This window comes from Chiloscyllium plagiosum, unplaced genomic scaffold (genome assembly GCF_037043375.1).
Source record: "Chiloscyllium plagiosum isolate Xiang-an unplaced genomic scaffold, Cpla_swu_hap1 HiC_scaffold_17, whole genome shotgun sequence".
Lineage (NCBI taxonomy): Eukaryota > Metazoa > Chordata > Chondrichthyes > Orectolobiformes > Hemiscylliidae > Chiloscyllium > Chiloscyllium plagiosum.
In genome coordinates, this window is record NW_028270155.1 from 56,213,596 (window position 1) to 56,238,785 (window position 25,190).

Consider the following 25,190-nt stretch of genomic DNA (forward strand, 5'->3'; position numbering starts at 1 on the left):
GCAGACCATGCAGAACCTCGGTTTTAATCTTTCTTCATTAAAAAAAAGACATAAAACACCTCTTAAAGCTATAGTATCGCTACAATACTGGTGACTTTAACACAGGTTAAAAAGACACATTTACTGCAAAGGAGAATGAAACAAGACAATGCAATGTGATTTGCAAAGTAAGTGATATTTAGTCTTCAGCTTGTTTGAAGTGCAAATTATCACTGAGTGAATGAGTCCCTTAATTATATTTCGTTCAAAGGGTTTGAAAATGGGAGGTAATGGCTTACCCAAACTGTGACCATTCTTCGTGTAAAAGCAGGTGTTATTTATAAGGTTAACACAGCAGCCAATGACATCTCCAGTGGTGAAAGTGGGACCATATGGCTGTCCTGTACCTGAAGAACAGAAGGAGTGTCCATCGTCTCCATGATAGCCATATGAATGTTTGTCCCACCCTGAAAAACAGGATCAAGAGAAAATAGAGTTTAAGTTTGTTTCCATTCAAGCAATGTAATCTGGAAAAGATATTGCTGCTTTTTGCAATTGGCACATAATTCACAGAAGAAAGCAGAAGTTAACATGGCTGTCCACTTTTCAAGCACAAGATCAGCAAAGACCACAGAATATTGCAAGGTAATCTGCCATCCCTGAAACATGCCTGAATTGCATCAGATGACATACTTGCTCAGATAACATTTCAGTTGTCCACAGCATTCATTTGAGAAAGTAATCAGAACTTTTCAAATGGACATAGTGGGACCTTAAGCACCTGTAAGCTCCAAACGCAAAATGTAGGTTAACCCAAACTAACCCAACAAACAATCCTCAAAGACATGGTTCAAAATAACAGTTCCAGAAATGAAATTCTTGTTTCATTTTTGGGGTGGGGGAATTGGGTGGTGGTGAGGGGGCTACTGCGTGTGCACCAATGATAATCTTCCAGTTGGAATATGAAGGAAGTTCAATCATTTCCATGAGTAGCGAGCTGCAGCAAAAGTACCAAATATGTATCTGCAGTTCTGCATTAATATTTCAGGAAGAATCAAAGCTGAGGCTAAATTCATCTTAGGGCTCAGTCCAGTGCACCGAATTTATGTCAGTTGGTTGGATTTCTCAGCAAAATGCCTAGATGTAATAACCATGAGATTTCGAGGAAATGCAAGCTAATAAATGAAGCCTCGTGAGTGTTAGATTGAGCTAAGGATCATCTGCAAATTAAATATTTTGGAAAGGATGTATTTTATGTCTTTTAGGTTAGAAATAAAGATGGAATTAGCAAATGAGTTTTCCATGCATATTAAAGAAAGTATGCTACATTTCTGTATGAAAGCCATTTTAACAGTGCCAGGTCAGCAATAAGGCAATGAAACAGAAATAGTAGTCAGTTGTTTCATTGCATTGAAGCCACTTTTATTGACCTGCAGGTGACTCTGACCTCTCATGGGAAAAAAAAGTGTTACCTCAAAAGATCATAGAATCATAAAATCCCTACAGTGTGGAAGCAGGTCATTCTGCCCACTGATCATCCTAGACCATCTCACCCAAACCCACCTCCCTACCCTAATCCTATATAACCCTGCATTTCCTATGGCTAACCCACCTAACCTGCACATCTTTAGTATGGGAGAAAACCAGAGCACCCAGAGGAAACCCAAGCAGGCACAGGAAGAACATACAAACTCTACACAGACAGACAGTCACCTGAGGGTGGAATTGAACCCAGGTCCTTGGCACTTTGAGGCAGCAGTGCTAACCACTAAGCCACTGTGCTGCCCAGATATTCATGAAACTGGAATAGTATAAAGAAATTTATAGCTACAGATTTCATGAAGGGCTAGGCAGTCTTACAGATTGCAAACCAACAATTAATATTAAATCAATTCATAGAACTTAGAACATTACAGTGCAGTACAGGCCCTTTGGCCCTCAATGTTGCGCCGACCTGTGAAACCAATCTGAAGCCATTTCATTCTCGCTCATATGCCTATTCAATGACCATTTAAATGCCCTAAAGTCGGCGAGTCTACAACTGTTGCAGGCAGTGCATTTCACGCCCCTACTACTCCGAGTAAAGAAACTACCTCTGGCATCTGTCCTATATCTATCACCCTTCAATTTGAAGCTATGCTCCGTTGTGCTAGCCATCAACGTCCTTGGAATAAAGCTCTCTTGACCACCCGATCTAACCATCTGATTATCTTATATGTCTCAATTAAGTCACCTCTCAATCATCTTCTCTCCAACGAAAACAGCCTCGAGTCCCTCAATCTTTCCTCCTTACCAGGCAACATCCTAGTAAATTTCCTCTGAACCCTTTCCAAAGCTTCCACAGCCTTCCCATAATGCAGTGACCAGAACTGCACGCAATACTCAAAAGTGCGGCCACACCAGAGTTTTGTACAGCTGCTGCATGACCTCATGGTTCCAAAACACGATCCCTCTACTAATAAAAGCTAACACACAGTTTGCTTTCTTAACATCCCAATCAACCTGAATGGCAACTTTCAGGGATCTATGTACATGGACACCGAGATCTCTCTGCACACCATCACCCTCTTTCTTATTTCAGCTAGCCAATTCTGATCCAAACTGCTAAATCACCCTCAACCCCATGCCTTCTAAGTATTTCGTGCAGTAGCCTACCATGGGGAACCTTATCAAATGCCTTACTGAAATCCACATCAACTGCTTTACCCTCATTCACCTGTTTGGTCACCTTCTCAAAGAACTCACTAAAGTTTGTGAGGCATGACCTACCCTTCACATAACAGTGTTGACTATCCCGAATTAACGGATTCCTCTCTCGATTATTATAAATCCTATCTCTTAAAACCTTTTCCAACACTTTACTCACAATGGAAGTAAAGTTCACTGGTTTTTAATTACCAGGATTGTCTCTACTCCCCTTCTTGAACAAGGGAACAGTATTTGCTATCCTCCAGTCTTCTGGTACTATTCCTATAGACAATGACAACATAAAGATCAAAGCCAAAGGCTCTGGAATCTCTTCCCTGTCTTCCCAGAGAATCCTAGGATAAATCCTCTCCAGCCCAGAGGATTTATCTATTTTCATACTTTCCAGAATTTCTAACACCTCCTCCTTGTGAACCTCAATCCCATCTAACCTAGTAGCCTGTTTCTCAGTATTCTCCTCGCGAACATAGTATTTGCACTGGAAAAAGACAAACAAAAAATATTTATTTAGCGCTTCCCTATCTCTTCTGACTCCATGCACAATTTCCCACTATTGTCCTTTATTGGTCCTAATCTTACTCTAATCATTCTTTTATCCCTTATATACCGACACAAAGCTTTAGGGTTTTCCTTGATCCTATCTACCAACAACTTCTCATGTCCCCTCCTCGCCCATCTTAGCTCTCTCTTTAGGTCTTTCCTGGCTACTTTCTAAATCTCAAAGACCCTAACTGGGCCTTCACATCTCATCCTAACGTAAGCCTTCTTCTTCTTCTTGACAAGAGATTCAACTTCCTTAGTAAACCATGGCTCCTGCGCTCAACAATTTCCTCCCTGTCTGACAAGTACAGACTTATCAAGGTCAAAGAATGAAGGGCTCTTGCCCAAAACTTCAATTCTCCTGCTCCTCGGATGCTGCCTGACCTGCTGTGCTTTTCCAGCACCACACTCTCGACATACTTATCATGGACACACAGTAGCTGTTCCTTGAATAAGCTCGACAATTCTATTGTGCCCATCCCCTGCAGTTCTTTTCCCATCCTACGCATCCTAAATCCTGTCTAATCACATCATAATTGCCTTTCCCCCAGCTGTTCCTCTTGCCCTCCAGTGTATACCTATCCCTTTCCATCGCTAAAGTAAACATTATTGAATTGTGGTCATTGTCACCAAAGTGCTCACCTAGCTCCAAATCTAACACTTGGCCGGGTTCATTACCCAGTACCAAATCTAATGTGGCCTCACCCCTGTTGGCCTGTCTACATATTGTATCAGAAAACCCTCCTGCACACAATGGACAAAAACTGACCCATCTAAAGTACTTGAACTACAGTATTCCCAGTCAATATGTGGAAAGTTTAAATCCCCCATAACAACTCGCCTGTCGCTCTCCGCTCTATCGAGAATCAACTTTGCTATCCTTTCCTCTAAATTTCTGCAACGATTCGGAGGTCTGTAGGAAACTCCCAAAAGGATGACCTCTCCTTTCCTGTTTCTAATCTCAGCCCATACTACCTCAGTTGACAAGTCCTCAAACATCCTTTCTGCAGCTATAATACTGTCCTTGACTAACAATGCCACGACCCCACCTCTTTTCCCATCTTCTCTGTTCTTACTGAAGTATGTTACAGCTTTTTGCATATAAGCAGAAAGCACATCTCAAGTGAGCCAAGATAGCTTCGTATGGGAGTTTTCATATCAATTCCAGGTCTTGAGGAAAATTCACCCAGATTCTAAACCTGGCATAACCAAATGAAAAATGGTGCAGCTTCCTTCAAAAGCAAACACACGGAGGCAGAGAACTAATAGAAACTGAGGAGACCTTAAGCCAGCACTTATCCAAAGCTGAATCATCAGCAGTACCCTGTACCATTTGCAACAGAAACTTCCAGCACAGATTAGACTTAACTGTGACCTATGTATCCCTCCCAAACACCCCAGACAATGAACATATTTGTCCTTCAAAGTGAAGGAAACTAAGATTTCATAAACAAGTTAGTGTGATGCAAGACATTTTGCTAGTCAATACCACAAAGTTTTTACATTCAAATATGCTATTACCAAACTAAGTCATGAGTGAGAGAGATCAAAATACTAGTCATTTAGAAATCTGAACAGCAACTGTTGTCCTAAAATCCATTCATGTCACAGAGTAAGTCACTCAGCATAAATAGTTGAACTGTACCGTATTTGGTGATCAGTTCATTCCATTATCAGTGAGGGAGCCAGACACCATCATGCCAAGTTAAAAAAATACATAGCTTGAAATGTTAAATTTCAGGTCAGTTTTTAACATTGGAAAAATAAATAAAAAACACACCTAGATTCAAAAGCAGAAAGAAATCCCAAGAAAGAAAAGAATCACACTACCTACATAAAATCAAGCCAAGAATACTCCCCATCATTGGAACAAGAACAATCAAATCACATTATCAATAATAAAAACTTTTATCTGCACTGATCGCGCAGGTTTATTTTGTAAATTGAGAGTGTACAAAATTAAAATTATAAGCCAGCACTGTTCTGGTGTAACAGTTACATACGGGAGAAAGGAAGTACAGCAGAAAATAAGGACAGAAAGGATTAGATATTAGTTTTATTTGCATCTGTTATTGATATAGGCAAAATGATAATTGTATCTCTATCAGGCAAGTACAATCTCAGAATTGCACTGAACTCCATCTTACTGGATGGAGATCGAAAATAGGGACCAAAACAGAGAGACATATTTGAATAATGTCTCATCGTATAAACTACTCAGCAGGGTAGTTATGAATAATATGCTATCAAATTTTTACATGGAAACATCTCAATCTAAACCACACAATTTATCTGTCCAACTTTGACAATAAGATTGTTGGAACAATGCTGATCATACTATCAAGAACACACCTTTAAGTCACATAGTTGCAAGTCTATACATTAGACCTTACAGCAAGGAGAAATAACTGCAACAATTAATTCACTTGTTGAACTGCAATTCATTCAAGTCTACAGAAAGTCTCACTGTCTTCATTATAGATTAGATTTCTGTATAACTGAGACACACAGTTACTGCAACTAAAAGTTGAAAGACCGATAACCACTGAAATGTATTTTTAAATAGCAAAAAGGCCACACAAGTTGTGAATTACTGGTGGACTAATAACTGTCACTCTCCTGTCACAGATCTGAAATACGGTACATTACTTTGTTGTTAAACTAAACTGAACATTTTAACATTGACACAGTGTACAAAGAGTCTAGTCACAAGGCGATGAAAGGTGTCCGATTACACAGTCCAATACAAACACACTTCACAGTTAGCTAAAAATATCTCCTGACCAAATTAGTACTTATTAGCCGCAGCAATACAGCTCTGTGGTGTGACACTAACAAAACCCCACTCATGTGCTTACACTCCATATGATCGTACTACATCTAAACAAATTCACTGCCCAAGGAGAATGATTCCAAACTAGATCTATATTTCCTCCATTAACAATATAGCATTAAAGCTGCTGAATGAGGATCTCTCATTACTAATCCTGCCAATGTCAATCTGCTTTAACACAGAATCAGAAAAAAAATTTCTGTATTCTTTCTCAAAAAGCAGCCAATTTTAAATCCCATTATTTGGTTCGAACGCTGGAATGTAGGCATCAATACTCCCTAAAAACAGGTGCATTCTAAAAACCGTATATCATGTCAAGCATGCAAATTTGCTTTTTCAAAACGGGCATGTGCTGATTCATCCTCAACCTTAGTGTATGAATGTGAAATGTCCCCTTCTGGACCAGTTGATTTGAAACAAACTACAGGAATTGCCTAGTTCAGAACTCGTTTATCACATAACACCTTCATCCTAAACAAATTTCTAATTTTTCGTGGCAGTATCACAAAAGATCTGTAAGTAGGTCTAGACAAATTTAAATGCATTTCTTTCATCCATTCATTTGCATTTATACTGAAGAATGCATAGACATTTGTGGTAGTTTCCGAAAAGATTTTGGGGTGAGATTTAGTAATTTCTCCGCCTACAGATTTTATTTTCTTAATCCCATTATTTTCGGGCCTCCTCTTCCTATAAAATATGAGAGAGAGAGAGAGACTTTAGTCATTGGCAGGCAGGACAAGCCAAAAACATTAACATCCACAAATTTTGTTGCGCTGTAAAGACCAATGAGTCTCATTGTAAGATTCAATTGCAAAAGGTTTTAACTTTTGTCTCTGCACACTAACAGTACTTGAAAGCGCACAGCTGTAAGAAACTACAAGAAATTCTGTCACTGAAGTGAACATTGTGCTGCATTGAAAGAACTTATGTCAGTACAATATTGATGTCAGTTGAAAGTCTTAGTGAAATGAAACCCTGAAGAAATCAAACTCACCATACCTGAAGTATGAAGATACAACTCAAAAGTTTATAAACAGCACATGGAGCTCCATGCATGTAGTGCCATAAATCAATGATCTGATAGGGGTAAACTCAATCTATGTTGTTTCAGATGCAAGAGATTACAGCAAAATATTCACAAACTATACACAAAAGTAGGCCAGAGAACAAGTGGGAGATGAGGGAGAGAGAGCCCTTTGGGGTAAAAGAAAGAGGGTACAAGGAATAGACAACATTGCTCATATTTCCAGCTTATTTTATTTATATCTTATGATTTCCCAAATATTACTTTAAGGAAAAGGTATTTGTTTTTCTTTCTCTCTTCCTGAACCTTGTTTTCAAGTGCAGAATGTACTGCTGGAAAAATCATCAAACAGAAAGAAATGAAAGGTTAAAATTCTTGCATAAAAAAGGAAGAAATCCAATAAATTGAATTAAGAGAGAGGGAGGGATGTGTAGGGTAGAGGGAGAAAAAGTTGTTGCGGGGATATCAGTTTCTTTTCCCAATTTCTCTTAGATTGTTCTTTAATGTATAGAAGTATCTGTCAGTACACAGGCTTTCTTTAGTTTACAGCATTTTTCTTAAAGTTTTAAAATATGGAAAAAGTTGAGAGTCCTGGTGATCCAGATGAACCCGACATTCCAGACTTGAAGTTTGCTTTAATATCAACCACTAGAGAATGGCAGTGTTATGATGAACACAGGAAAACTGTAAAAATTGTTGTTCAATTCTTAGCCTCCTGCCCAGCACTGAGTTTCTTATTTCATTAATATCCTTTAATGGCGGTTTATAGCAAGTTTATAAATTCCTGCTTCAAGAACAGTTTGGTTTTGAACTTAAATCTTTAGATGTGAAGAAATCCCCGAAAAGCAAATCGTGGTGCCTAAAAATTCAAAACGTAGCCCCAAAAAATCTGAGAGTCTTGGAAAAGAAATAAATGTTCTGACTCCTGGTTCCTTGACGAACATGGGCCAAAAGGTCATGAGGTATCACTTCAGAGGAGGAATCAGACAAAAGGAGTTTTTGTGCTTTCTGCAGCAGATTACAATTGATTTTAAAAAGCTCTCTTTTTAATCCTCAATCTCACTCAACAATGCTGAGTTTGCACATTCTCTCCGTGTCTGCGTGGGTTTCCTCCGGGTGCTCCGGCTTCCTCCCACATTCCAAAAATATGCAGGTCAGATGAATTGGCCATGCTAAATTGCCCGTAGTGTTAGGTGCAGGGGTAAATGTAGGGGAATGGGTCTGGGTGGGTTGCGCTTCAGCGAGTCGGTGTGGACTTGTTGGGCCGAAGGGCCTGTTTCCACACTAAGTAATCTAATCTAAAGTTTATACAGTTAAATGCAGCAAGGGACAACAGTAAAAATCTACTATTTTCTTCACGGTACAAACCCAGCTGTTCCCTTAAGTTCTCTTAAGTTCTGAAATAGCTAGCACTAAAAGGGATATTGGCAGAATGAAATCAGTTATGTTTTGCAACTTTTAATCCAATACTTCAATATCTTTAGATAGCAATGAAAGCCAGTATTATCAGAACTAGCTTCAGAATTGAGAAATAAGAAAGAGATGATTACTTTAATGGGATTGTATTATAGATCTCCTAATAGTCAGCGTGAAATTGAGAAACAAATTTGTAAGGAGACGTCAGTTATCTGTAAGAATAATAGGGTGGTTATGGTAAGGGGCTTTTAACTCTCCAAACATAGACTGGGACAGCCATAGTGTTAAGGGTTTAGATGGAGAGGAATTTATTAAGTGTGTACAAGAAAATTTTCTGATTCAGTATGTGGATATACCTACTAGAGAAGGTGCAAAACTTGACCTACTCTTGGGAAATAGGGCAATGAGGGAGCAATTTGGGGCCAGTGACCATAATTCTACTAGTTTGAAAATAGTGATGGAAAAGGATAGACCAAAATCTAAAGATGAAGTTCTAAATTGGAGGAAGGCTAATTTTGACAGTATTAGGCAAGAACTTTCAAAAGCTGATTGCAGGCAGATGTTCGCAGGTAAACGGAAGACTGGAAAATGGGAAGCCTTCAGAAATTAAAAATCGAGAGTCGAGAGATAGTATATTCCTGTTAGGAACGGAAAGGCTGGTAGGTTATAGGGAATGCTGGATGACTAAAGAAAGAGGGTTTGGTTAAGAAATAGAAGGAAGCATATGTCAGGTATAGACAGGATAGATCGAGTGAATCCTTAGAAGAATACGGAGGCAGTAGGTGTATACTTGAGAAGGAAATCAGGAGGGCAAAAATGGGACATGAGATAGTTTTGGCAAATAAGTCTAAGGAGAATCCAAAGGGTTTTTACAAATACATTAAGGACAAAAGGGTAACGAGGGAGAGAATAGGGTTCCTCAAAGATCAGCAAGGTGGCCTTTATGTGGAGCCACAGAAAATGGGGGAGATACTAAACAAATATTTTGCATCAGTGTTTACTAGGACAGGGAAGATATAGAATGTAGGGAAATTGATGATGACATCTTGAAAAATGTCCATAATACAGAGGAGGAAGTGCCGGATGTCTTGAAATGCATGACAGTGATAAATCTCCAGGACCTGATCAGCTGTACCCAGAACTTTGTGGAATGCCAGGGAAGTGATTGCTGGGCCTCTTGTTGAGGTATTTGTATCATCATAGTTAGAGGTGAGGTGCCAGAAGACTGGAGGCTGGCTAAAATGGCACCACTGTTTAAGAAAGGTGGCAAGGACAAGCTAGGGAACTATAGACCAGTAAGCCTGACGTCGGTGGTGGGCAAGTTGTTGGAGGAAATCCTGAAGGACATGATGTACATGTATTTGGAAAGGCAAGGACTGATTTGGGATAGTCAGCATGGCTTTGTGTGAGAAATCCTCTCTCACAAACTTGATTGTGTTTTTTGAAGTAGTAAAAAGAGGATTATTGGGGGCAGAGCAGTAGATGGGATCGATATTGACTTCAGTAAGGTGTTGACAAGGTTTCCCATTGGAGATTGGTTAGCAAGGTTAGATCTCATGAAATACAGGGAGAACTAGCCATTTGGATACAGAACTCAAAGTTTGGGTGAAGATTTGTAGCTCGGGTGCTCGTTGTTGTGGTTCTGTTCGCCGAGCTGGAAATGTTTGTTGCAAACGTTTCATCCCGTCTAGGTGACATTGAGGATGTCACCTAGACAGGGGATGAAATGTTTGCAACAAAAATTTCCAGCTCGGCGAACAGAACCACAACAATGGATGAAGAACTGGCTCAAAGGTAGAAGATTGGTGGTAGACGGTGTATGGTCTCCAGTTGAGATTGGAGGCCGGTGACCAGTGGAGTGCCATAAAGATTGGTGTTGGGTCCACTATTTTTCATCATTAGAGGTATAGTAACTAAATTTGCAGATGACACCGAAATTGGAGGTGTAGTGGACAGCAAAAAAGATTACGTCAGATTACAACAGGATCTGGATCAGAGGGGCCAAATGGGCAAAGGAGTGGCAGATGGAGTTTATTTGCGATTAAATGCGAGGTGCTGCATTTTGGGAAAGCAAATCTTAGCAAGACATATACACTTAATGGTAAGGTTCTAGGGAGTGTTGCTGAACAAAGAGACCTTGGAGTGCAGGTTCATAGCTCCTTGAAAGTAGAGTTGCACGTAGATAGGATGGTGACGAAGGCATTTGGTATGCTTTCCTTTTTCGGTCAGAGTATTGAGTACATGAGTTGGGAGGTCATGTTGCGGCTGTACAGGACATTAGTTAGGCCACTTTTGGAATACTGCATGCAATTCTGGTCTTCCTATTGGAAGGATGTTGTGAAACATGAAAGATTTCAGAAAGAATGTACAAGGATGTTGCCAGGGTTGGAGGATTTGAACTATGGGGAGAGTTTGAATAGGCTGGGGCTATTTTCCTTGGAGCGTCGGAGGCAGAGGGGTGAGCTTATAGAGGTTTACAAAATTATGAGGAACACGGATAGGATAAATAGAAAACTTATTTTCCCTGGGGTGGGGGAGTCCAGAATGAGAGGGTTTAGAGTGAAGGGGAAAGATATAAGAGAGACCCAAGGAGCAACTTTTTCACACAGAGGTGGTATATGTATGGAATGAGCTACCAGAGAAGGTGATGGAGGCTAGTACAATTGCAACATTTAAAAGACGTTTGGATGGATATATGAATAGGAAGAGTTTGGAGGGATATGGGCCAGGTGCTTACAGGAGGGACTAGATTGGATTGGGATATCTGGTCGGCATAGACGAGTTGGGCCGAAGGGTCTGTTTCCGTGCTGAAATTGAAAAGATGCATGCACTATGATTCTATATTAAACCTGACTGAAGCAGCATATGCAATGAAAATGACCCAATCCTATTTACTGAATCTTGAAATTTAACAATGCAGTTTCTATCCATATATTTTCCGTATTTAGTTTAGACCATTATAAAATGGACATGCGCGGGGAGGGTAAAAAGTTACTTCTCATTGCACTACTGATCCAAATTTTCCAGGCTAATGCACTGTGGACATGGTTCAAGTCCCAACACTGCAGCTGGTGGCATTTGAATTCAAAAGCTAGTTTCAGTCACGGTAACCAGGAAACTTCCTTTGATTGTAGTGAACCAGATGGATTTTTACAAACGTTCCTGGCGTGGCCTACAAATGATCCAGATACACAGCAATGTGGTTGTCTTTTAACTGCTCTAGTTACATCATTCAGTTCAAGGGCAATTAAGGGTAGGCAACAAATGTTACACTGGTCAGCAACACTCATGTCTCTTGAAACAATAAAAGAGAAACAATGACACTACCTGAAAATCCTGAAAAATAGGATTAATGCTGAAATTGAAAAAAATGCACGCACTTTCAAAACAAGATATACCAACTCTCATTTACCATATTCTCTGACTAAATTAAAGTCCTAAAGAACACAAAACAAATATTTGATGATATCTCCGGTATATCAGAGGACATTTGACTCAGAGACCAACTCAAAATTAAAAAGTTAGTCTTGCTATACGATCATTTTAATTCAACTAAGATCAGATGAAAAATGTCATTTTGTACATAAAGTCTATGAAATGCTGCACATTTACAGCATTTTCTGTTGCAATTAAAGTAGTATAACTTGTATATACTTATCATTTTTATATTTGTATTTCAACAAACAAGCAGATAAGAGTTGGTTTACCCCTGTGTAGGATTTTCCTTAAAAACAAAAAAAGGTCAGAGTCCTTCGAGAGCAGTGACTCAAATCCAACATTTCTGTGAAAACAAATGACAGCAGACCCCTGTAATGCTAAATTGAAAGATTTTTACACTGTTGGATTTATCAAAGACAGGACAAATACTTAAGGACATTAGCTTCCTTTTTAATTCAAAAGAATCTGGCTTTGTTTAGCTCAATTCAGAAAATGCCAGAGTGAAGAGCAGAAGCAAGTTAAGTTTCTTTCCAAGGGAGCTCAAAGAAGCACAGTCACCTCAGCAAAGATTTAGCTTGTAAAGCTCAAAAACAGGGAGTGTTTGCTTAGAATGCTGAAGATTATAAATTAGAAAGTTTAGGCTCTCAGATTTCTGAAAGATTCACATCGGCAGACTTGAAAGGGACTCACTGCATTGTTCTGCAGTCCATGGCAAAGGCATTGCAAGAATTCAGGTAAGCAGAACCCTGAAGAGTTGAAACAAAAATAGATGCTGCTGGAAAAGCTCAGCAGGTCTGGCAGCATCTGTGAAGAGAAATCAAAGTTAAAGTTTTGGGTCCAGTGACCTTTCCTCAGAGCCCTAAAGAGTTGACACAGGAGTGTAAATTCTCTCGATTTGAGTCTCGGTAACAGACAGTGTTTGGGAACAGGTTGAAGTGTTGCTTTGCTGCATTTTCTAAGACCATTGATGTGTCATAGAAATATAGAAAGTAGAAATAGGCTATTAAGCCCTTCAAGCCAGTTCCACCATTCAATATGATTACCCAACTCAGAATCTCTATTCCTGTTTTCTCCCATACTCTTTGACCTCTTTAGCCCCAAGAACTGTACCTAATTCCTTCTTCAAAAATTATCTAAGCATTGAAGAAGTTTTTATTACGACATAGGAGAAGTAGGGCATTTGACCCATCGAATTTGCTCTGTCATTCAACAAGATAATGGCTAATTTGGCAATTCTCAATTCCATTTTCCTGCCACTCCCCATAATGCCTGATCTCCTTAAGTGATTTAAAAATCTCTCAGCCTCATATACATTTAACAATCCAGCCTCAACAGCCTTCTGCAGTACAGTATTTCACAGACTGACTACAGTCTAAGTAATGTGTCTGTCTGAAATCCCTTATTCTGAGATTACATCCAATAGTCCTAGATTCATCCAGAAAGTGGAAACAATCTCTAAGCATCCACCCTATCAATCGCCCAAAGAAACTTATATGTTTCAATAAAGATCAGCTCCTAATTCTTCTAAAGTCCAATGAGTATAGGCCCAAACTACTCAGCCTCTCATTAGAAAATCCCTTCTTACCTGGTATTGTCTGATGACTGATTCCAGACTGCCTATATTGTCAGTGTATCTTTAGATAAGGGGACTAAAACTGTTCAGAGTTCCAGGTAATGTCTAAATGCCTTATATAGTTTTTGCAAGACTTCCTATATTATACTTCTTTCTCTTTGAAATAAAAGGCCATTTGCCTTCCCAGATATCTGCTGAACTTGGATATTAACATTTTATGATTCCCAAATAAGGACATCCAAATCCCCCTGTACTGCAGATTTAAGGGCTATGAGGATAATGCAGGTCGGAGGAGCTGAAACAATGGATAGAGCAGCCATGATCTTACTGAATGATAGATTAGGCTTGATGGGCCAAATGGCATCTCCTGCTTCTATTATTCTGAAACTATGAAATTTCTGCAGTCTTCCACATTTAAATGTTCATCTCTTTTGTTTTGTGTCACGAACATGTACTTCATTGTCTTAAAAAACTGCACCCTTGTGAAAATGTTTCACTAACTGACCACATCAACTAACAAAAAAAACCAGATGATCTTTCAAGCCAGATTTTATTCTGGGATCTGACGTGTCCATTGCACCATCAATTGGGATCATAGCATTGCTTTATTTTAGATGTTCAGCCATTTTCCTTTTCAATTTTAGCTATAACAGTTCATTTATAATAAGCCTTACAGCCTTAAAATGTATTTAACGTATAACAGGTTTCTCCAGATTTGAGAGATTCCATTCATACTTGGTCAAGCAACTTCCACTCATGAAAAGTAACTTGAATTTTATTTCCCATGCCATATTTTTTTGATTAGCAAACTAGACCATTGCTCTAACATCAACAGTACATGTCTGTGTTCAAACACATATCCTGCTCTAAACATGCCTCTTATGCAACAGCTGGAGAGTGGAAACTCCAAAATATTTACTCAGAGGTAGAAATGCAGTTTGACTTTGTTCAGATTCCTGTACTCCAGAGAGCACAAATATAAACACTGGCAGGTTACCTTGTCCTTTGCAATTGCCCTGAAAGCAGATAAACTCAGTGCTGCAACTCTAACAAAGCTTTCAAAGGTTGGGTAATGGGGTAAAAAAGATTAGAATAGATAACAGTACACAAAACATCACATGAGGAAAGGATGATTTGTGTTCTTACAGTTTAGAAGAGTAAGAGTTGAATTAATTGAAATTTAAGAATCAGGGAAATTTTGACAAGATAGTTAGTGTAAAGGAAGTTGCCTCTTGTGAGAATCAAGTACTAGGGATCACTGTTTGAAAATCAGGGGCACCCATCTAAAACACAGGTAAAGGTTTTGTGACAGAGGGTTCAGAGTCACTGGAACAGACTTTCTGAAAGTTTCGTAGAAGAACATTTCTTGAAAATTTTTAATGCAAAAGGTAGGTAGATTCTTGTTCAGCAAAGGGGGAGAAGTTACCCAGGTTACAAGTTACAAATCAAAGAAGCCATGATTTTATCAAGTGGCAGAATAGTCTTGAGAGAGCTGAACGACTTACTGTTTGGTCCTAACTTATAGGTTTGTATATGCAAAGGCTATTAACGAAAATTGCTGAAGACTTCCAAACAGGATTCAAAATGGAGTATGAATCACTGGTCCAGAATTTGCATGAGGGGGCAAACTGGTGGTTTTACCCGCTTTTACGTTTTTGCACTTTTTCACTTGAAAGAAACGCGACCAGAGATTGCTGTAAGTGCAAGCTGACAGGTTATAGCCAACGAGATATGAAGATAAAGAAACAGAAGTAAAAGAATGAAAGGATTAAATGAACAAAGCAAGGAAAAAGAACCAATGGAAAGTTCCATTCACTTAAAAAACTTTTTAAAAATGATTCATCATGCAAGAATGAGGCTCTCAAACTTTAATGGGTTGAAATTGGTTACAAACATACATTTGACCCCTCAAACCTGCAGTGTCATTCAGTAAGTCCACAGCTGATCTCATTACTCCCCATTCCTGCCAAACTGGATAATTTTTCACTCACTCGTTCATCAAGAATTTTTTGACTCTGCCTTAAAAATATTTAAAGGCCCTACTTTCAGTACCTTTTGAGGGAGCATGTTCCAAACAATCATGATCCTTGGAGAAAAAAAAAAAGTCTAAAACGGGTAACTGCTTATTTCCAAATAATGACCCCGGTTTCTAGATTGTCCCACAACAGGAAACATCCTTTCCAAATGCAGTAAAGGTCCTTCAGCATCTTATTTGTTTCACTCAAATCCCTCTTATTATTCTAAATTCCAGCAGGTACAAGGCTTGCCTTTCCTCTTTCGGCAACATATCCAGTGTTTGTTGAGCAAACCTTCTTTGAACTATTTCTAATGTATGCTTCCTGAAATAAAGAAATCCAATTTGTATACAGAACTCCAGATGTGGTCTCAATACCTTGTCCAAATGAAACATAGCCTTCTTGCTCTTGTATGGAATTCTCCTCGCAATACAAGAGAACAAAGAACAATACAGCACAGGAACAGACCCTTCGGCCTAGCAAGCCTGCACGGATTCCTAATCCTTATTCAGACCCACTACTTATTGCCTATGTGCATTTTATATCCCTCTGTTTGCCTCACGTTCATGGGTTGATCAAGATGAGTTTTCAACCTTGCTAACATGCCTGTTTCCACCACCTCCACTGGCAGTGCATTCCAGGTACCCACCAAACTCTCCGAAAATTTTGCCCGCACTTCTCCCCTAAACTTTCCCCTTCTCACCTTGAACCGATGCCCTCTTGTAGTTGATCTTGGAAACTGCCTCTGACTCTCCACCCTATCTGTGCCTCTCAATTTTGTAGACCTCAAATTAGGTCACCCCTCAACCTCTGTCTTTCCAGTGAAAACAATCCAAGTTTATCCAACCTGTCCTCATAATTAAAACCTTTCACACCATCAACATCCTAGTAAACTTCCTCTGCACCATCTCCAAAGTATCCACATCTTTCTGATAGCATAGCCATCTGAACCATAAGCAATATTCCAAATGTGGTCTAACTGAAGTTTTATACGACTGTAACACGATTTGCGAACTTTTATATCCAATTCCCCAGCTGATGAAGGCAAGCATGCTGCGTGCCTTCTTCACCACCTTATTGACCTGTATTGCCATTTTCAAGGATCCAAGGACCTGAACACCCAGATCCCTCTGCATGTCAATGCACCTAAGGGTTCTGCTATTTATTATATAATTCGCACCTGAATTTGATCTTCCAAAATGCACCACCTCGCATTTGTCTGCTTTAAATTCCATCTACCATTTCTCTGTTCAAATCTGCAATCTATCCATATCCCACTGTATCCATACAAAGAACAAAGGAAGTTTACAGCCCAGGAACAGGCCCTTCGGCCCTCCAAGCCTGAGCCAATCCAAATTCACTGTCTGAACCTGTTGCCCATTTCCTAAGCAGCTGTATCCTTCTGCTCCCCACCTACTCATACATCTGTCCAGACGCATCTTAAATGAACCTATGGTGCCTGCCTCTACTGGCAACGTGTTCCAGACACCTACCACCTTCTGTGTAAAGTACTTGCCACGTGTATCCTCTATAAACTTTTCACCTCTCACCTTGAAAGTGTGACCTCTTGTATTGAATCCTTCACCCTAGGAAAAAGCTTATCTCTATCTACCCTGTAGACCTCAATCAGGGCCCCCCTCAATCTCCTTTTCTCAATGAAAACAAACCTAACCTACTCAACCTCTCTTCATAGCTAGCCCCTTCCATACCAGGCAACAGCCTTGTAAACCTTCTCCGCACTTTCTCCAAAGCCTCCACATCCTTTTGGTAATGTGGCGACCAGAACTGTACACAGTATTCTAAATGCGGCCAAACCAATGTCATGTACAATTTTAACATGACCTGCCAGCTCTTATACTCAATACCCCGTCCAATGAAGGCAAGCATACCATATGCCTTCTTGACCACTCTATCCACCTGTACTGCAAACTTCAGGATAAAATGGACCTGAACTCCCAGATCTCTCTGCTCATCAACTTTTCCCAAGGCTCTTCCGTTTACTGTATAATTCACTCTAGAATTAGACTCCCCAAAATGCATCACCTCACATTTGCCTGGATTGAAATCCATCTGTCACTTCTCTGTCTAACTCTTCAGTCTATCTATATTCTACTGTATTCTTTGACAGTCCCCTTTGCTTTCTGCTACTCCACCAATCTTTGTGTCATCTGCAAATTTGCTGATCATATCAATAGTGCCCTCTTCCAGATCATTTATGTATATCACAAACAACAGTGGCCCCAGCACTGATCCCTGTGGAACACCACTGGTCACCTTTCTCCATTTCGAGAAACTCCCTTCAACTACTACTCTCTGTCTCCTGTTGCTCAATCAGTTCTTTATCCACCTAGTTAGAACACCCTGCACACCATATGACTTCACTTTCTCTATTAGTTTACCATAGGGAACCTTATCAAACGCCTTACTAAAGTCCGTGTATATGACATCTACAGCCTTTCTTCATCTACCAATTTGGTCACTTCCTCAAAAGAACTTTATTAAGTTGGTAAGGCACAATTTCCCCCGCGCAAAACTATGTTGCCTATCACTGATAAGCCTATTCTTTTCCAAATATAAATAGATTTTATCCCTTAGTACCTTCTCCAACAACTTTTCCACCACTGATGTCAGGACAATCCTTTGACAATACTCCTCACTATTTGCAAATCCACCAATTTTGGTGTCATCCACAGATTTAACCAGATGACCTACATTTTCCTCCAGATTAGTTATATACATTACAAACAAAGGTCCCAGCATTGATCCCTGCGGAACACCATTAATTACTGATTTCCATTCCGAAAATCACCCTTCTTCCGCTGCTCTTGGTCTTCGATGACCAAGCCATTTGGTCCATTCATTCAAACCCATTTATTTAAATTGTGATAAAGTTGAGGCCCAGCACGATTTCTGTCACACACCACTTTTTACATTGTGTTCACCATTACCCATTTATTCCTACTGTTACTTCTTAGCAAACTAATTTTCTAACCATTCCATCATATTCCCACCTACAGTACAAGTTTTTCTTTTATTTTCTCCAATAACCTTGATGAGACACCTTTTAAAATGCCTTCTGGAAATCCAAGTACAGTACATTCACTGGTTCCCCTTTAACCAAAGCACATTACTTCCTCAAAGTGTGTCAATAAATTGGTCAAACCAATCCTTGCCAACTTTGTCTGATTGCATCTGTTAAATGACATATCAGTGATATAGATAGTTCCCTAAAAAAGGTCCTTATGTTATTAAGCCCCAATATTTCTTTTACAGCATAATTTGCATTTATTGTCCCAAAGGGGTAGATTTCTTAAAGCTCATGAGATGTTATTAGGAAATTAATATTTCTACAAGGCATCTCTTCCGTGCCTTACATTGTTAGATGGTTTAAACAGTAATAATTCTGTCACATTAAACAGTCTAGTATTTGCTGGAAAAATAGCACATTATTTTTACAAGATTCGTGTACTGGGTTGGACTTCAAAGTCAGAAACTTGTGCAATGAAAACATTCCTTTACTGTACCACTGACAAGAAAAACTTGGACCAACCTTTTTTGTTTCCTTTACATTATTTTTTATTTTGCCCCTTTTGCCTCTTATGTAGTACATTGGTCTTGAAAAAATGTGGTTATAGCTGTACTGTAGCTTCTGCGCTTCCAGTATTTACTCCCTTTCACCAGACTTCTAAGTTTTCAACTACAATGAGGAGGACATCAGCTCATTGAGAATAGGATATGGACCAACAACCAATTTAGCATGGCTTTGAACAATGATAACTGGAATGGATGATTTTCTTTTTGACAAACTGCAAAAGGTGACAGGTCTGGCAAGTGTTAGTTTTGTCATGTTCCTGCCTCAGTCGAAACAAAACGCTCAGAGACACAGCATAGTATTACCTCCTTCATCTTTATTCAGGGCCCTGGGAGGGAGAAAGAACGATCACCCATGTACACGGAGACATAAGTTCTCAGTCTTCTCTCAAACAGCAGTTTCTTAATGAATTATATAGTCACTTACAGGGAGGAGCATCCAGATAAGGCAACATACATATTGATTGGGTAACCATGACTATTGACATTCGCTGATTGTAAAGATTAAACCATCTGCTGTTACACAATGAATAACTGTCTTCACATAATGCTTTTCACTTTGTTAACTGACTTTACATACCGAATGCTTCTTCATTTTGTTAAATGGCTTTACGTAAGGAATGCTTTTCCACCTTGCTAACCCACCAACCTTGCCTCCAGTCCCTCATTGTTTACTGCAAGTTCTTATCTGATCTGAGTCATGCCTAGCTGAACCTTTTGTTTCACAAAAATACTGAAAACTTAACTCTTTCCCTACCTGCTCATTCCTTATATACTTTCTCATCGTAATCCATATCACATAAACATTTCTGTTAATACTGGAGTACACTTCTTGGCTGTTCAATTCAGCTACATATTTGAAGTGAAGGCCATGCTAAAATATCAGCTACAGCTCATGCTTTGTCTTGCCATGCTTCCTCATTCACTATACAACTTCACAAGAGTAGATATTTCTTCCTCTTTTCCTACTATGACCAGAAGCTGAAATGGACCAGCTACATCACCATAACTTCAAGAACAGAAGTACTTTGCAATGAAAGGCTGACTTCTAAGACAATCACGTTTATCCACTATCTACAAGGATGTGTGATGGATACTTTCCATCAGGAGTACAAACAAAGCAATCAGGAGTACGACCAACGAGAACCTTGGATAAAGTATTTCATTTATCAGCATTCTTGCCACTGGGTTCAATGAGACTTCCCTCATCAGAACTCCATTGCTACAATATTTATTACATTGCAACTTTAACAGCATTTTCTTGTGCTTTTTGCTATTAAGATTGACAAAAACAACAATGTCACACTGTCACCTTTAACTACACCTCCACGTGTCTCACATCCTCACTTGATGTATATCACTGTTCCTTTATCATGTAGAACCATAGAAGAATCTTATAATCCCTACAGTGTGGCAACAGACCATTACGCCCAACAAGTCCACACCAACCCTCCGAAGAATAACCCACCCAGACCCATTCCCCTAACCTATTAGTCAACCTTTACCCCTGACAAATGCACCTAACCCACACATCCCTGAACACTATGGGCAATTCAGCATGGCCAATTCATCTAATCTGCACATCTTTGGATTGTGGGAGGAAACCAGAGCACCTGGAAGAAACCCACACAGACACAGGCAGAATATGCAAACTCCACATGGACAGTTGCCCGAGGCTGGAATCAAACGTGGGTCCCTGGCACTGTGAAGCAGCAGTGCTAACCACTGAGCCTCCGTGCCACTATTTCTTGGTATTCCTAACACAGTGTTTGTGGTGATGATGGTCATGAATAAAATTGTGATTCAAGATGGCCCCCATTCTCCTCAGATTACCCAACAAGGGTAAAGCACTTCAAAAGGTGTGAGCAAAAGGTGAAGTTAACCATTTCATGCAATGACTATGAAGCAACGAGCACAAACTATCATTACTAATGAGATGTAGCTGTCAAGCCAGAAAAACATTCCACTTGAGAGTCCGTTTCATTACTTCAAATTGCAGTCACAGTTCTAATGAAGTATATGCAACAGCCAATTTGTGTACAGTATGAATTGCAGTGTGATAATAATCAGATGATCCATTTTTGTGATACTGTTCAGGAATGAATAATAGAAAAAATTGACTAGAATAGTAGGGAGAACTCCTGTGTTCTTTGAATTGCATCATGGGATCATTACAACAGTAACCACATTTTAAAAGCACTCTATTAGTTTTAAAACACTTTCAGACAGCTTGCTGTTAAGAAAGATGCTTTATTAAAAGCAAGTCTCTCTTTTTCTTTAAGGTTCTGAAACAGCGTATCAGGGTAAATTCTGAAGTGTTGCAGGCCCCCACCCACCCCCAGATGAAGAATGGAGAACTAGGTTTGGAATCTCAACCTTAAAGGAAACAAAAGGTAAAAAACTCATCTAGGCCTTCATCTTTTTTTAAGATTAGATTACATTACAGTGTGGAAACAGGCCCTTCGGCCCAATAAGTCCACACTGACCTGCCGAAGTGCAACTCACCCATACCCCTACATTTACCCCTTACCTAACACTACGGGCAATTTAGCATGGCCAATTCACCTTACCTGCACATCTTTGGACTGTGGGAGGAAACCGGAGCACCCAGAGGAAACCCACGCAGACACGGGGAGAACGTGCAAACTCCATACAATCAGTTGCCTGAGGCGGGAATTGAACCCAGGTCTCTGGCACTGTGAGGCAGCAGTGCTAACCACTGTGCCACCGTGCTGCCAAGAATCTTCTATCCTTATTTGAAATAAACATATATAGATGCAGGCTTAGGACGGGTTAAAACTCAGTACTTTTATCCTTCCTAAGATGAAAGCCAAAAACAAATTATCCCAAAACCCAATACAGGCCTATATTTAAATTAGACATAAAGTTTTGAGAGTCCAGATTGGAGAAAATTTCTTCTTCTCACACCGGTCGTGTAACGATCGTGTAGCCAACAATATCACCGCAGGAGCACATTATGTTCTTGTTTTGATAACTACTCAAGCACACATTACCTTTGTACATGATTACATCCCTGTGACTGACACAATTTCTTCAGCAAACCAAAAATCAACCAATAAATGTTTTACTTGCAAAATAAAAGGGTGATGTAAGGAAAACAAACACACAGTTTTAGTTAAGAAACTAACTAGCCAATAATAAAAGCTACAATAACATTTTCAAATTCAAAACCCTATTTAATGTGGATATTTCTTAGTCCAGGAGAATGGTTTCAGATGAATTGCACCTTCATGACCAAGATAGCAAGACACCACTTCTCAACTCTTTCATTTCTAAACATTGTCAAAAAGCCGCACGACTGCCATTACTAACAGAGAATAGAGTGGGGTTAATCCAACAATCCACTAGGGGTGAGGGCATATTTTTATTTTTTTTCATTCTTTTGAGGGGTGGCTAGGCTGATAGGCAGAATTCAGAAAGATGAGGTTTAGTAGAACAGTAAACATGACTTAGAAGTTGTCATCCAAAACAATAAATTGATAATTTAAGTAAATAAAAAATGTAAGCAGCAGCAGAGCTAATTAATTGAATCTATTTTTTGCTACCTTAAGAAGCAGGGACTGACAGACTAGGTACCTAAATCCTTATTGTCAAGAATGGGGGTTAGGGTTAAACCCCAGCCAAGTTGGATTTAACCAATGCTGATTTTGTGTTTGCATCTAGTGGCACACACTGAGTTGGCCCTGGCTGAATTCATACCAAAATTGAGGACTGGAAGCAAGTTGAATTTTAGCCTGGGTTTTCCTCTTCCCCTAGCTTGCTTTGTGGCTAGATTTTATGGATGAAGGAAATAGGTGTGTTTTACTCCCTCGCTCTCAGCAGGCTTTGGAGGCCTGCTCTGCCATCTTGCCTATAGTCTTTCAGAGGCTGGAATATTTACACAAAGGAATATGTTTTTGTCTTCCACTGGCCTATTTGCTGATGCCAAGCCTCATCCTTTCACCGACCCAAAAAACATCCTGTCCCACGCAGTCTCCCTCCCACTCCCATGTCAAGACGGAGGCTGAATGAAGGATCAGCAACAATCGCAGGTGGCAACTGGCTTCTGATCGGTAAACATTTTCTAACAGCGTCTTCCACAAGTACTTACTTGTGGGCTAGATATGAGCTTGTGGCAGGCCACTTTTTAGCCTGTGGGTTGGTTACCTGTTGGCAAATCTGATACAGAGAAATGGTGCTACTCACAATAGTTTTTAAGTATCTCAGTGAAATACCCTGAAAGAGAAATCAAGCTCCACCACACCTCATCATTAAAATAGGCAGGCTTAAAGTTTAGCAGTTTGTGATGGATGCTTGATACTGGTGTCATCATAATATCATTTTCATGGTATAAATCTACACTGTAAATGGACTGCAAGGAATCAGATAACACTGAACCTTGAGCAGCTGAAACAAGAGAATTGCATGATGGTCTAACCTTAACTCCTTATTTTCTAACTCAATGTAAATGTGAACATTGAAATCATCAGAAAAAGATAAAAATAACAATTAAAAAAAGGAAAAGCAATAGTTTTAAGTGAACTTTGCGTTTTGACAGCCTATAGGTTATGGCATCCTTGCTACAATACAAGTTGGAAGATTGAAAATTCTGACCATTGTTGAGCAAGTTAGTCTCATTCAAAGCAACATTTGGGTTGTCCATTAAAAATCCAATACCAGTGTTTAGATGTAAAATATCAGCCAGCATTCCTACGCCTGATCACTATCCAGTGACCCTTAATGGAAATGTTAATATTTGGCTGATTAATACAGATAGACAACATATTTCCTTATCAAGATGCACTGCAGCAATTCACGCAAGATTCTCAGACAGCACCTTCCAAATCACTACTATCTAGAAGGACAGGGGCAGTGGATACATGGAAATATCAGCATCTACAAGTTCCCCTCCAAACCATTCACCATCCAACCTTGGAAATATATAACTGTTCCTTCATTCTTGCTGGGCTAGAATCCTGGAACTCCCTCCTTCATGGCATTGTGGATCCACCTACTGCAGAAGTTCAAGGCAGCAGCTCACCACAACTTTTCTCAAGGGCAACTCGGAACAGCAATAAATGCTGGCCCAGTCAGCAATGCCAATATACCATGCATGAATTTTTTTTTTGAAAATCCTGATGATTTCAATATCCAGGTTGAAAAATTAAACACAACTGCTTAACTGGGCTATCCAAGTGTTACTGACCCTTCTGGAATCATACCTGTGAAAGAATCAATTTTTTTCAAGGACAGTGTAAAGGAAGACAATCACACTTAATAAACCACTAGTGATTCCTGAGTTTTCCTTATCTACAGAGGCCACAGCATATTATTACTGTTGTGAATAAAATATAGACTGTTAAAACAGGAAAAAAAACACACCAAACTAAAAGAAAATCAAAAATGGCATGTTATTTCACACAGGGTTACTGACATTGTTGTCATTACTAGGGTCAAGAAAATTGAAGGGAAGTGAGGCAATATATTTCTTAAATAGTTTTAATTAAATTTAATTTGTTCTCACAAAATTTATGAAGTACTTGACTCTGTTGTTCCATTACTCAAAATACACGATTAGAAGTCAAAAGTCACGGTCCAACTTGAGGAAGGACTGCTGAATTTTGCTTCATAGTTAGATTGAGTAAAAGTACAGTGTCGAAAAGTGTAGTGCTAGAAAAGCACAGCCGGTTAGGCAGCATCCGAGGAGCAAGAGAGTTGACGTATCGGGCATGAGCCCTTCATCAGAAATGAGGCTTGTAGTCTAAGGGGGCTGAGAGATAAATGGGAAGGCTCCACTTTCAGTACCTCCACCGTTGAACCCCACCCCCTTCAATCGGATCCAGGAAAGAACCCCCTGGTTCTCACCTTCCACCCCACCAACCTCTGCCATTTCTGTCACCTACAAAACAGACCACACCACCAGAGATATATTTCCCTTCCCAATCCTATCTGCGTTTCGGAGAGACCATTCCCTCAGCTACTCCCTTATCACGTCCACATCCCCCATCAACCCACCTTCCCCTCCCAGCACTTTCCCCTGCCATCTCAAGAATTGCAAAACATGCGCCTACA

At 39.7% G+C, this 25,190-nt stretch overlaps 1 protein-coding gene across 2 annotated transcripts in view; it reads right to left on the reverse strand.

Annotated features, from left to right (window-relative positions):
- Positions 1–25,190, reverse strand: part of ranbp10 (RAN binding protein 10) — a 164,709-nt gene that overhangs the window by 74,645 nt on the left and 64,874 nt on the right. For both annotated transcript variants that reach the window (XM_043707073.2, XM_043707074.2), the window contains exon 4: positions 279–446. In XM_043707073.2, the coding sequence (XP_043563008.1) occupies positions 279–446 (168 nt within the window). The remainder of the gene's footprint in view (positions 1–278; positions 447–25,190) is intronic.